Here is a 13,409-nt window from a genome sequence, read left to right as displayed (position 1 = left end):
GGGGGGGCGGGGACAGCATTAGGAGATATACCTAATGCTAAATGACGAGCTAATGGGTGCAGGAAATCAACATGGCACATGGATACATATGTAACAAACGTGCACATTGTGCACATGTACCCTAAAACCTAAAGTATAATAAAAAAAAAAAAAAAAGAAAAGTGCCTAAAATTTGAACTAATATTATTATAATTGAATACTATGTTTGATTCTGAATGAAGGCAGAAAGGGAAACTATGTTCTATTAATATTATTCTCATCTGATAAAGGGAGGAGATAAAGAGAAAAAAAGTTTTAGTAATACAAAAGTATGAGAAGAATTTGCCTTGGGCTTATTTGTGCAATGGTCATTAAATCACCTTTTGAACAAACTTTCAAGCATTGGCTTTGCAGGAGATGCAAAGACTTTATATGGCAATTAAAAAATTACTCTTAATAAACATACTAAGAGTATGTCATCAAATAGTTTTTTTAGGAAAGACATTTCCATAATTAATAGGTCACTGTCTGGTATTGAAATGTGATGCAGGTTTAGGATATCCAGAAACAGAATCAACAGTTACTTAAAATGAGCCTCGGTAAAACTATGGCTTTAACTCCTCACTGTCATTGCAGTCTTTTCCTTGGAACTGATCATTGCTGTCAGTGCAGCACTGAAAATCATTCCAAGTTGTTTAGAGTTGACATATAAGATGAAACCTCTTGCCATTTTGACCTATAGAAAGATCCTCAGGTTTTATTTCACATGTACTTCTAGTAGAAATTATCAGCACTCCCCGCCTTTCCAGAATTATTATATAGCAGACCAGACAGAGTTACCAAGTTGAGAGTTACCAAGTTGATGATATTGCAGTTAAGAGCCCAAGCTCTGCAGTCAGATTTGAGTTCAAACTCTGTGCCAAGATTATCTATTAGTAAATGAGGATTTTAACGATTCCTCTACCTTATGGTTTTGTTATGAAAATTTAATTTCAAAAAAGTATTTAGCATAGAGGTTGAGGCTTAAGAAGTGTTAGGTAAATAGAATCTATTGTTTTTCCAAATTAAGAAACTTGAATAGTATTTTTATTTTGTTGATCTCTGGGAAGTGAAGTATTAGAGGTACAGTCAAAAGACAGCATTGATGAATGGGATTTTTCTTATTTTATCTCTTTAGTTCAGTCATGTTAAATCACTAGCTAAAAAGATACAGCTGTACATTTGATAAACGGTTTCCATTCACAAAACTAAGCATAATATTCAGATATCTACAAACTTTATTTTGTATCAGCCTGTGTTCTGGAAAACCCCTAGGGGAATCAAGTGTGCCCCTCTCGGTTCCCTCTGAGAATCATTGGTAGTAATAAATATGGCTGAGAAGATCAGACCTACCACATTGAGTTTCTTGGCCATTCATTACTCAGCAAATTGCTAAGTGTTCATTATGTGCTAGGCTCTTCTAGGTTTTTTTGAATGAAAAGAAGCGTGTAAACACACGGTGGCTGTGTCCATGAAGAAGTCAGTCTAGGAGGCTGATGAACAGGCAGGGTGATAAGTGAAGATAGCACAGGGTACTAGGAGAATTGATAGGAAAACCACCTAACCTGGATGAGTCAAGACTTTCTGGGGAAAGTGACATCTAAACTGAGATGTAAAGAATCAGTGGGAGTTAATCAACTGAAGATAGAAGGGGTCAAGAGAGGAGTATACCAGGCAGAGAAGACAATATGAATAAGGTTGTGGAGAGAGAGACATATTGAGGAAGCTGATTTAGTCAAGCTGGTGTGTGTTGAGAAATGAGACTGAGAAAAGGTAGGCTGGAGGTAAATCATGAAGGATCTAACGGGTCTCGTTACTAAATTTGGCTTTATTCTGAGGATAATGGGTAGCCATAAGGGGAATTAGGAGACCAAATTTGATTAGATTAGTGTTTTCTAAAGATGGCTTTGGCTGGACACTAGATTGAAAGGAGACAAGTCTAAATGAGGCATACAGCTGTCTAAAGTCTGTAGCTGAGGAAAAATTTTGGGTAGTGGGGATAAGCAAGAAATGAAAGGCTTTGAAAAGAATTAGAAGGTGGAGTTTAGTTGGGTATGGGGCTGTGGGGAAAGGAAAAGTTCATTTGTTACCCCTTTTTGATATGTTTCTACATGGCAAATCAAGATCCCCAAAATTAGGTTTTAAAATATACCACTGACAACAGATAGTAATAATCTCTAATTCCATTTTAGCTGTGCTTTTCACTGTAGCACAAATCCATTGAGCTCAGTGCCAGCTGAAAATCTGATCCTATATAGAGGCAACTGTAAGCAAAGGGAAAAACACAAATATTAAGGACACTGCTGAAAAACTATTTTACATGGTTGTACTATGTACATGTACTATGTATACCTCCTGATTGTTTGGAAATCTCTTATAGTTGTACAGTCTTTGGTTTGAATCTAATGAATAATGTGACTCTGAGCACTTGGGAGAAAAAGGGGCAGAATTACAAATGGTGCAGATATGTTGTGCAACCAGGCATTGTTGAGGAAAACGAAAGAATAACATTCATTGTTGTAATAAGCAGTCTGATCTTTTAGCCAATGAAGCATCAGAACAAATAAATACAGTTGGTGATAACCGAAAAGGATTATCTTGAGATGATAATAAATGTATCTTGAGATGATAATAAAACATATGTGATTAAAAGTCAAGAGGAATAGTAGATACTATTATCTCAATTACATTAATTGTGAATACTGACCTTTCTAAAACATTTCTAATACTAGTTTCAGTCTATAAAATATTTGAAAACACAATTATTAACAAGGAACAAAATCTAGTGACTATTACAATCACATCTTTCTATTCATAGTTTTCTGGGGTACTGAAATCTGCAAAAGAGAGATTGTGGAGGGAGTATAGTTATGTGCCTTTATTACATAAATAATTTATAGTTCATCTCCTTTAATCTAGTTTAGGAAATTCCTTATCTAGTATCATTGGGGTAAATCAGCATTATGAATTTATTTATTTTTTTTACAATAACATTTACAGTAACATCTCTGAAGACTGGGATGATCAAGGAAATAATTATCCTAAGTGAAAGTTAATTGAAAATCCATTTTGGCTTATCTTTGTTGAAAGCTGGTGAGCATGTCACTATCTGTGCTTTAGGGTCATCTTTTGGAATACCAAGAGTATCAATTATACCTTTAGTCTTTAGGATATGTACATAAGTTGGTTTCATATAGTATATGTATACTGTAGCACAGGTTCAGGAAATTATTTGGAGGTCACTCTTTTAACTATTAACATATCTCATTAGTGTGCTTTCTTATAGATGCCTTTTTAAAAAGCTGAATACATAAATAAAATATATAATGTTTTAGTATTTCTAATAGATTATTAGATAAGAATTTGGCTAATTAATATATTTGGTTAATTCATACATTGTATCAAGGCTCTACTTGGTAATCTTGCTTACAAGTTATCAAATAGAAAATAGGAAGACAGGAGGGGCGTGGTGGCTCATGCCTGTAATCCCAGCACTTTGGGAGGCTGAGGCGGGTGATCACTTGAGGTCAGGAGTTCGAGACCAGCCTGGCCAACACGGTGAAACCCCATCTGTACTAAAAATACAAAAATTAGCTGGGCGTGGTGGTGCACACCTGTAATCCCAGCTACTTGGGAGGCTGAGGCAGGAGAATCACTTGAACCCGGGAGGTGGAGGTTGCAGTGAGCCAAGATCATGCCCCTGCACTTCAGCCTGGGCGACAGAATGAGATGCCATTTCAAAAAAAAAGAAAAAAGAAAGAAAGAAGGAAGACAGTAGTATAACTAATTTGTATGAATTCATTATATTTGGAAAGTACATTAATTGCTTTTAAAAATCATTGACAATGAAGATACTATATGTTATATCTGTACTCTAAAGTCTATAAGAATAACATCTTTTGGAATTGGACTTGTCAGGCATCTGTTAAGTTTATGATTATGTCTCACACTTGATTGTGGGCTGTTTCTCCAACATCCCTCTTAAATTGTGACGGTAAAACTGGAGTCTAGTTGCCTTTTTTTTTTTTATCTTCTTAAAATAAGAACCGTAGTAAGTTTCTTGTCAAATTGGGAATGTCAGAGGGAATTTTTTTTAAGAACAGCAACAATCCCATATAATGCCTGAATTATTTTCTGAAATGTCAAACCTCAGAATATCTGTCATTTCTATGTACTTTCAAGAAATCAGCCTGATGTACACTAGTATTTCAGAGACTCATCTTCTAGTCAAGTTATAATTCTAGAAATGTCACTTTAACAGAACTATTCTTTAGAATTTGGCTTATAAAAATATTTGTGCATATTTGATTGTTTTAGCCTTCCAGGAATATAATGATATATTATTTACAGTATTATATCTTCATTTCTTCTTTGCAAAACCCTTTTGCAAAAAGACATAAATTTTAAGTGAAAATACTTTTAACGCCATGATACACTCTCAAGTCACTGGTGTTAAATAGGCCAGTTTTATGAAAGTCAACAGCAGTATCCTATCTTAACTCTGTTACCACAGTGATTCTATTCTGAACTTGGGATATTTTACTGAGAGGATTACTGAGAGGATTGGGGAATCTGGGAAACCCTGGAAAAATTACATTAAAGGAAGATATTGCTTCCTTCTGATCTGGTTCTGATCAACCAGGTAAAATGGGGTTTGAAACATTTCAATAAAATAAAGTTTACCAAAGTCAGGTATAAAAAGTCTTCCTCTGTGAACTGAAGTAAATCAGATTATATAATTACAGTGTATATATAGTCACTGTTGCTAGAAAATGTATAATTAATGTTGCTAGAATTTAGACTACCTGGGTTTTTAATTTTCAATTATGCTGCTTAAAATAAGGGAAGACATGTTAGAGGAGCTGCCTGTAAGTTGAGGTGGCATCCGCCTAGCTGTCTAGGGCCATTGAACAAAAGGGAGAATAAGAAACCTGTTGAATAGTCTGTTGAGAAAAGAGCAGTGGAAATTGTTCAGTGAACTATTTGGTTATGTACTGGATACAGACACTCTGTTCAAGGTGGTGGAGAATATGTGAGATAAGAATACTACTTTCTGTCTCCTTCCCAATTTAGTGCACAGGCACTGACGTTTTCAAAATTAAGAATAAAGAACAAAATTATGTTCATTAATTAGAACAAATAATTATTTTAAATGTTTTCAGAGAGAGAGAGAGAGAAATATAGAGAAAAAATTTACAGTTCAATAGAATAACAGAAAGGGGGAAGCAAGTGCCCCAGAAAAGGAGAGGCATGCTTAGATGTAAGAGTATTCTTTAGATTGCCTTTGAAGATTATCAAGGCAGTTTTGTATGTTTTCAGCTGTAGCCACAACTGCAGTGTTCATTTCTAAGTACTTATTCCATATAGGATATAGGAAACTGAATTTCTACAATTCCTAAGTTAACTCAAATATATTGGTTGATTTGTAGATATTAATACTTTCATTGGAGTTGGAAAGGGTCCTGTTTCTCTGCACTAAAGTGTCAGATCTAGAAGGACAGGGATGTTTATCTTGCTTACTTTGGTATTCCAAATACCTAGAACAGTGCCTAAGCATGTTGTAGACTAAAGTAAGAACTTAGAAATATAAGGTACTATAAATACTACTTTTAAGTGTAATAGTCAGTTGTCAACTCTGTAGCCCATGCCAGGGTTGCTAACCTTTTATTTCATTTAAAGAGATTAGATAGTGGGTAGGAGGGGCATCAAAGAGAATTCTTCGATTTTTGAGCCTGGAAGTCTGGAAGATGGGAGGGCTTTAACTGAAATGGAAGCCATGGGAAGAGAATACATTTCAGAGGGAGTAGGATAAATTTACCTTTAGAAATGCAGAGTTTAAGGTGCCAAACTTGGCTTAGCAAACTGAGGATATGGGTGAGTGGTTAGGCCCAGGGAGTCCTTTACCTAGAGGTGATAGTTGAAGCCATGATTATAGATAAAACATAGTGATAATGATGGCCACCATTTATGGACCTCTTCCCATATGCCAGGCACTGTGCTTTATATATTGACATTTATGTATTGATCTCATCTCACCCTCATATCAACCTTGTTAATTAGATGCTACTGTTCACCATTTCATACTTGAGAACACTGAGGTTTAGCAAGGTAAGGTATCTTTCCTAGAGTCTCATAGCTGGTAAGTGGTAGAGCTAGGCTTTGAGTCTAGACCCATCTTACTCCAGAATGATCAGCTAGCGCCAAGTGATTTGATGTCCAAGAAAATGAGGCACCGAGCAAAGTGTCCTGAATACATTTTGTGGGAATCATTGGTAACCTTTAAGATAACTCTTATTGGAGTTCTTATGTAGGGTTGGAGAACTGATTGCAAGGAGTAAAGGAATAAACACATGGAAAATTTTATAAAAATGGAAGTGGTGAGTTATATATATTTTTTTTCCAAAAAGTTTAGTGATGAGGGAAAAGGAAGAAATAAAACAATAAGGTAAATTTGCAAAAACAAGAGAATTTGGGAGAATTTGGGAATTTCCTCATGATTTTTATCTTTTTTCAGGATTTCGTTCATGCACACATGCATTCATTTATTTCAACAAGTATTTATTGAGTGCTTATTCTGTGCGACGCATAGCAGGAAACAATACAAGGTCTCTCTTGTCCTGGACCTTGGTTTTAATGGAGGTAGGGATAGATGTCAAGAAACACAACAAATAAATGAGCAAGCAAATAAGAGAAACATGAATACTGATAAATACTGTAGAAATAATTTAAAATAGGGTGTAACATAATTTCTATGCTGTGTCAGCATAGAAATTTTTAGCTGTGTGATAGAAAATGCCCGTCTCAGAGATGCCATTTGAGAATCTGAAAGATGAGATGTCAGCTAATAAATAGGAAGAGAATTCTAGGCAGTGACAATAGGTAATGCCAAGGCCTTTAAGTGGGAAGAATCTTGACATACTGGATGGAGGCTAGTGAGCTTCAGAGAAGGTGGTGTGAGCTCAGAGAGGTAGGCAGGCATCACATCATGTGGGACTTTGTCAATTTGTGTAAGGAATATAGATTTTTTATTCTCAGTGAAACAGGAAGCCAGCAGTTGGAGAGTTTTAAGCAGGGAGCTATACATGATGTGATTTGCATCTTAAAAGGAGCACCCTGATTGTTGTGTGGACAATACGTTTGAGTGGAGGACAAAGCTGAAGACTAGATAATAGGTTTTTGCTCTTAATCACATAAGAGATCATAGTGGCTTGGACTGGAGTCCTTGTAGTAATAGAGATGGTGAGAATTGATTAGATATGGGATATGTTTGGAGAAGGATTTAACAGGATCTGCCATTTATGGGTTAGATGTGGGTTTTAAGTTAAAGAGGAATCACAGTGACCCCTGCGTTTGAACAACTGGGTGAATGAATGGTGTTGTCTCTATTTAAATGGGCAGTTTGAAATGGAGACTTGAGCATAATTGCAGATTGAAGGAGCCATTAGAAGGAGTAATATTGAAGTTTTTCAATATTCAAAGAAAGTAATTCGTGATATAGCAAGGTGCCAAAGGACATAGGCACACAAGAGGAAACTGATTGAGACATACATGTAGGAGTTAGCCTTAAAAACCAGAGGGAAGGAGACAGAAGACACAGATTTCAATAAGGAAAGGAAGTAAGTTGAAAAGCACATATTAGATGACCTTGATCTTTAATAAAATGCTAGACCTATTACTGTATTTAGTTATGAACAGCTACATATTGTTTTGTGTTCCTCACATTAACTTTCTAACTGAAATACTTTAACCTTAATTATGTTTATCCTTGTATAACCTATTTAATATGTATGTATATTTATGAGTGTGTGTGTACATATACATATATAAAAAATTTTTTTTCAAACAGGTTGTAAGTTCTACAAATGGAGAGTTAAACACAGATGACCCCACTGCAGGACGTTCAAATGCACCCATCACAGCCCCTACTGAAGTAGAAGTGATGGATGAAACCAAGTATGTGTTTGTTTTACTTGTTTTAGTAACTTTTTGTTCTTAAATTATGCATGTTTGAGATTTATAGTTACGTACAATTATTTCAGGAAATTTTTTTCAGGGAATAGGTGCATGCAAAACAAGTGGTATGCTTAATTATTTTAATCACTAGAATAAGTTTAAAATAGTGCTATTCCAGTAAACATTTTAATAATACAAAATATTTAAGAACTGTGTTCAAATTCTAATTTAGAATTAACAACATATTTTTAGCTTTTGAGTTTTAGGAGTGTTGATGCATGAAAGTTACTGATGTACTATCTTTTTTTCTGTAAGCATCAGAATAAATTAATTTTATAAAATGCATGTTTTAATATTTTGAATTAGTTTTTCAAAACATAAATTATAACAACATTGCTTGGAAAAAATTAAGCATGAAAAACAATATGATAATTTCAATGTGAGCTGTTTCTGATTCTCTCTCTCTCTTTTTTTCCTTGTATTTTTTTTTTGTGTGTGTGTGTATAGCTGCCAGAAAGTGTTGAACATGTGGTGAGTCTCAAGTGTAGGCAGGCAGAAATAGCTCCACTGACTGTAATTTCAAAGATTTAGCATCATTTTATGTCTTTTGAAAACAAAACTCTCAACACAGCAATTATAATTGGTAAAAGTTATTCAAAAGTATTTGATATCATTAAGACAGCTCTGAAAAGCGAGAAATAATTGTTTGAGGAGCTCTTTTGCCTGCTGCAACTTTTTTACTTTAAGTGACATAGATTTGGGGCCACTTGTTAATTGCATAGATGATACACCAACCCTGCTTGTGCTTGTGCGTTTGTTTTATAGTAGTTTTTATTTGCTATTTAAATAGAAAGATAGATTTTTGCATTAAGCTTTCTTTTTTCTGTTTGCAATTGTTAAATACATGTAGCAGATCTCATCCCCCACAGTAGTATCACTAAAACAGTATTTCATTTACTAACCAATTATCATTGCCCTTGAATACAATATTGGTAAATTTCATGATAACCTTGTAGTGAGAAAGCCATTTTAAAAATCCTCACCTAGTTACTAATAATTGCAGATATTATGGAAAGTAATATTAATAGAAATAATTTTAGATGTAAATTATTTTCTGACATTTGCCTTTAGTTGTAATACTGTGCTTAAAATGCTTCTCTCAGTTTCAGGACAAATTTTGAGTCAGACTGGGAGTGAATTAAGGAAGTTGCTTAGTTTAGTAAATTTTGAAATATTTTACTCATATCTAAAGGCAACTTATATAATTTTCAAAATAATGCTCATTTGTTGGCTGCAAAATTAGGAAACTTTTGTGGATTTTTTTTGTTAAAGAGCAGTGGTTAAGAATCCATTTTAATCACTTTTGACTATATAATTTATTGACAGTGTGACTAAGACTAGTGTATGTCAGGATATAATTAGCTATATACTTGTGTATTTTTATGAACTGCAGAAATAGATCCCTGAAAGTGGAGTCTTAGTTGTGTGTTTTTAAATCAAGTATAAAAACAACAGCTTACGTTTGTGAATTTTAGGTACAATCCTAAGACAGGAAAGTAGGGTGGTGGTGTGGCAGATTCGACTGCACATGTCCTTTGCAGTTAGACATAAGTTGTAGAATCCTGTTTCTGCCACTTATTTGTTACCTTCAAGAAAGCTTGTTTCTTTTTCTGTAAAATGAAGCTAATATTACCTGCTTCATAGGTTGAGAAAATTAAATGTGCTAAAGCCCTGTTATTTTGTCTGGCACGTGGCAGGCACTCAATAGCTATTATCACCCCTATTTATTTCTTCTCTTCCAGCTGCCAGTGATGTTTCTCATCTCTGTTCTTGGGCTTGTGCCTCTTTTATCTGTGTCCTATAGTTTTACTTCCATACCCACACTCTTCACTGAAACTGGCTGTTCTGTGTTTACATCCTCCTGGAGACTTGCTTTTAATAAAATCTATTACATTTATCCATTTATTCATTCAGCAGTTACACTGCTGAGGTTTCCGACATACCTGATGCTGTCCTTGTTCTTAAGTAGATTACAAGCCAGCAGGAAGATTGCAGTTGTACTAGTATATGTCAGTATATGATTAATACGATAAAAAAGGTACTTTAAGAAATGGTTAGAGTTTGTAAAGATAAAGATTACTTCCTGACCTGGATGATCAGAGAATACTTGATGGAGGTGGCTCTGAAGAATGGCATAGTAATTTATTTAGTTGGGATAAGTGTGGGTGTGTGTTTGGGTCCCTATCTGTAGACACTGGAGGATGTGAAAGAAGGAAGTGGTGGGAAGGCTATTGCTATAGAAAGGGTTCTCCATTGCCTGCCACATCATGTCCAGATTTCTTGGCATGGCACCAAGGCTTCTCATACCTGTCATAGTCTGGCCCCTGTCTATTTTTGCAGCTCCGTTTTCCATTCTGAACTTTATATAGCATTGGTTCCTTAAATCTGCCTTAGCTATGTTATCCTCTTTATGTACTTCCCACTTCTTGAAACTTACTGAATTTCTTGAAAACAAGTATTTTTTCATCCTCAAATTCCTAGTGGCTATATGTCCTAATAAATCATTACTAAATAATTAACAATGTGGTATACCCATACAATGGACTGCCATTTGACAATATAAAGAAATGAAATTGAAAACATTGTGCTAAATGAAAGAAGCCAAACACAAAAGGCCACATGTTATGTGATTCCATTTAAATGAAATGTCCAGAATAGGCAAATATATAGACACCAAAAGATTAGTGATTGCCCAGGGCAGGGAAGAGGAGGATGGGATTTCTTTATGGAGTGATGGAAATGTTCTGAAATTAGATAGTGGTGATAGCCGCTCAATTCTGAATACTAAAAGACAGTGAATTATATACTTTGAAAGGATAAATTTTATAACGTGAAAAATATTTTAATAAAATGGTTGTTTTAAAAAAAGTATAGCAACTCATGATATCAGTGAAGCCTTACTTCACGTGGGTTAGGTAGGTTACAGAAATCCTCAGAACTTTCCTGCCTTTTTGCTGGTTAAACATTCTATTTAAACAAGATTTTTTCTTTAGATTTATTCTAACATTTCTACAAGTTTATTATTGTGTTCCTCATACCCTCTTAATCTGTGACTAAGAAATTTGAGCGTGATTTTTTTTCTTTTTTAAGAGATGGAATCTTGCTATGTTGCCAAGGCTGGCCCTGAACTATTGGGCTCAAGTGATTTTCCTGCCTCAGCCTCCCCAGTAGGTGGACTATAGGTGCACACCATCATACCCAGCTCCTTTTCTAAATTGCATCTTATACTTCTCTTCTCTGTGCCACCAATTGACACGTAACTAGGGACCTGCTTAGAATTTTCTTTCAGAATTTCTTTTTCATCTTTCTTCTTACCTATAATTAGCAGAGGTCCTTCTCACCCCACCCCATTAAGTAGAATGTATTCTATAATGCACATTTTAGCATCCTCATGTTTCCTGAGAATAGTACCTCATTGGGGTAAATACTTGATTTCCAAATGATGGAAAATACTCTATTCTCCCATATGGAAAATGATGGAAACGCTGATTAGCTTCATTAGTAATGAGGTTTTGTCTTTCTTGTTTACTGTGGTTGAGAATTTTAAGACAGGTGATACAAATGATAGCACCTTCATCATTCCTTCCAGGAATTTAGGAAAACAATTTAGTTTAATTATTTACTTTTTAAGTAGTATGAAACCATCCTTTATTCTTTCTCTTTCCTTCTTCCAACATTTACTGAACAGATTATCATATGTTTTGTAATATGATGATTATTAAGGTATGTCAAAGTTTGTGTACCATTAGGTTGGTTGGAAAGTATACTAACAACTTTTATATAATGGTTCTCAACCTTGATTTCACATTATAGTCACCTAGGGAGTTTTAAAAATGTACTAATACTTAGGCTGTATTTTCAAGGTTTCTGATTTTACTAGTTGGTCTATGGTGGGGCCTGGTTATCAGTATTTTTAAAAAACTTCTCAGGTGACTCTAAGGAGCAGCCAGGGTTAAGGATCATTGGTCTAATACAAAGTATTACATGATTAGCACTATAGGAGAGGGATAATTTTTATTGGAGTTCAGAAAATGGAGTATGTCCTCCTAGTTGGGAAGATCAGAGAAGTCCTCATGCATTTACACTAGTTCTCAAAAGATGAGAATGACTTGGCAAGGGAAATGGGTAGAAGGAGTCAGAGAGAAGAGGTCGGAGCAAGGAAAGAATTGAACCAGTCCGAGGAGTAACTCATGCAAGCAGAGAATATGTGAACACATTAATGAAAACTGAGATAGGCTAATTTCCCAATCTCAAAGGGCCTTGGTAGCCAGTAAACAAATTTGAACATTACCTTTCTCAGCACAAGAAAGGAAGCCAAGAAACGACATGTGATTTTAAGCCAAGAAACGATATGATCAGGTTGATCCTTAGGAAAATTAATTTGGCAGCAGTTTTGAGGCTTATTTCACTTCCTGGGGTTCAACAGATTGCAGAAAATGGTTTAAAAATATAAATTAAGTTTTCCTATGAAACTAGATGGATAATTTATATTTTGGGTTAGTATTCTCTAGTAAACAAACTATTCCTTAAAAAATGTTTTAAAATTACTGTATTGGACCATTTGTTTAGTTTCTATAATATTAAGTGTTCAGGACTTTGATAGTCTCTAGAACTGTAAAGATAAGTAAAGAATAATATACTTCCTCAAGAGATCAGTGAGGAAGGGAGAGGTATAAAAATTATAATACAAAGTGACAGAGTCTGTATAACTCTTTTGAGAGAAAGCAAATGGATTTTAAGTGGAAGGAAAAGCATGTGCAAAGATACAGAGGTAAGAAATCTCACGTGGTGTGTTCCGGGAATGACAAGGAGATTTTTGCTTTTTCTTACTTTTCCCTTCCTTCCATTCATAGTATAGGCCACCTGGGAAGGAAGCCTAATGGAGGATGAGACTAAAAGGAGGGTGGAAATAGGTTAGGAACAAAATTCTGAAGAGCTGTGTGAACTTAATGCTTTAGTCAATGGAGAATCATTGATGAGATTTAAGAGGAAAAGGGCATGGCCATATTTATGATGGGGGCAATTTGGATGGCAGATTGGAGAGAATAGAGACCTAGACTGGGAAGTCCTTTAAAAGGTGCTTAGCAGTGGTGGAGGCAAGTTGAAAAGTTCAGAACTCAGCCAACATGAGAAGATGGGAAAATTTTGAAAGTCATTTCAGACTTAAGGGACTAATTGCAAGTGGATAGGGAGGAAGAAATTGGAGATGAAGATGGGCCTACAGGCTTTTGGTTGGAGTAATTTTGTAGATGATCTTGTTCTCTGATCTAAACTCTTCTTGCTTAGCTAAATGATTCCTCGTTTTTTCTTCAAATCAAGAGATCCAGAGATATGAAATTACACTTCAGGTTTAAACCTTAAGGGGAAATATTCTTTGT

General features: G+C 35.0%; 1 protein-coding gene across 8 annotated transcripts in view; it reads left to right on the top strand.

Moving 5' to 3' along the window:
• Positions 1-13,409, top strand: part of CSNK1G3 (casein kinase 1 gamma 3) — a 110,543-nt gene that overhangs the window by 90,374 nt on the left and 6,760 nt on the right. For 5 of the 8 annotated variants that reach the window (XM_032156557.2, XM_032156558.2, XM_032156561.2 and 2 more), the window contains 2 exons: positions 7,865-7,971; positions 8,479-8,502. In XM_032156557.2, the coding sequence (XP_032012448.1) occupies positions 7,865-7,971; positions 8,479-8,502 (131 nt within the window). The remainder of the gene's footprint in view (positions 1-7,864; positions 7,972-8,478; positions 8,503-13,409) is intronic. The other 3 variants (XM_032156562.2, XM_032156563.2, XM_058440559.1) reach the window with 1 other exon arrangement.

This window comes from Hylobates moloch, unplaced genomic scaffold (genome assembly GCF_009828535.3).
Source record: "Hylobates moloch isolate HMO894 unplaced genomic scaffold, HMol_V3 SCAFFOLD_6, whole genome shotgun sequence".
Classification (NCBI taxonomy): Eukaryota; Metazoa; Chordata; class Mammalia; order Primates; family Hylobatidae; genus Hylobates; species Hylobates moloch.
This window is presented reverse-complemented; position numbering and strand designations above follow the sequence as displayed.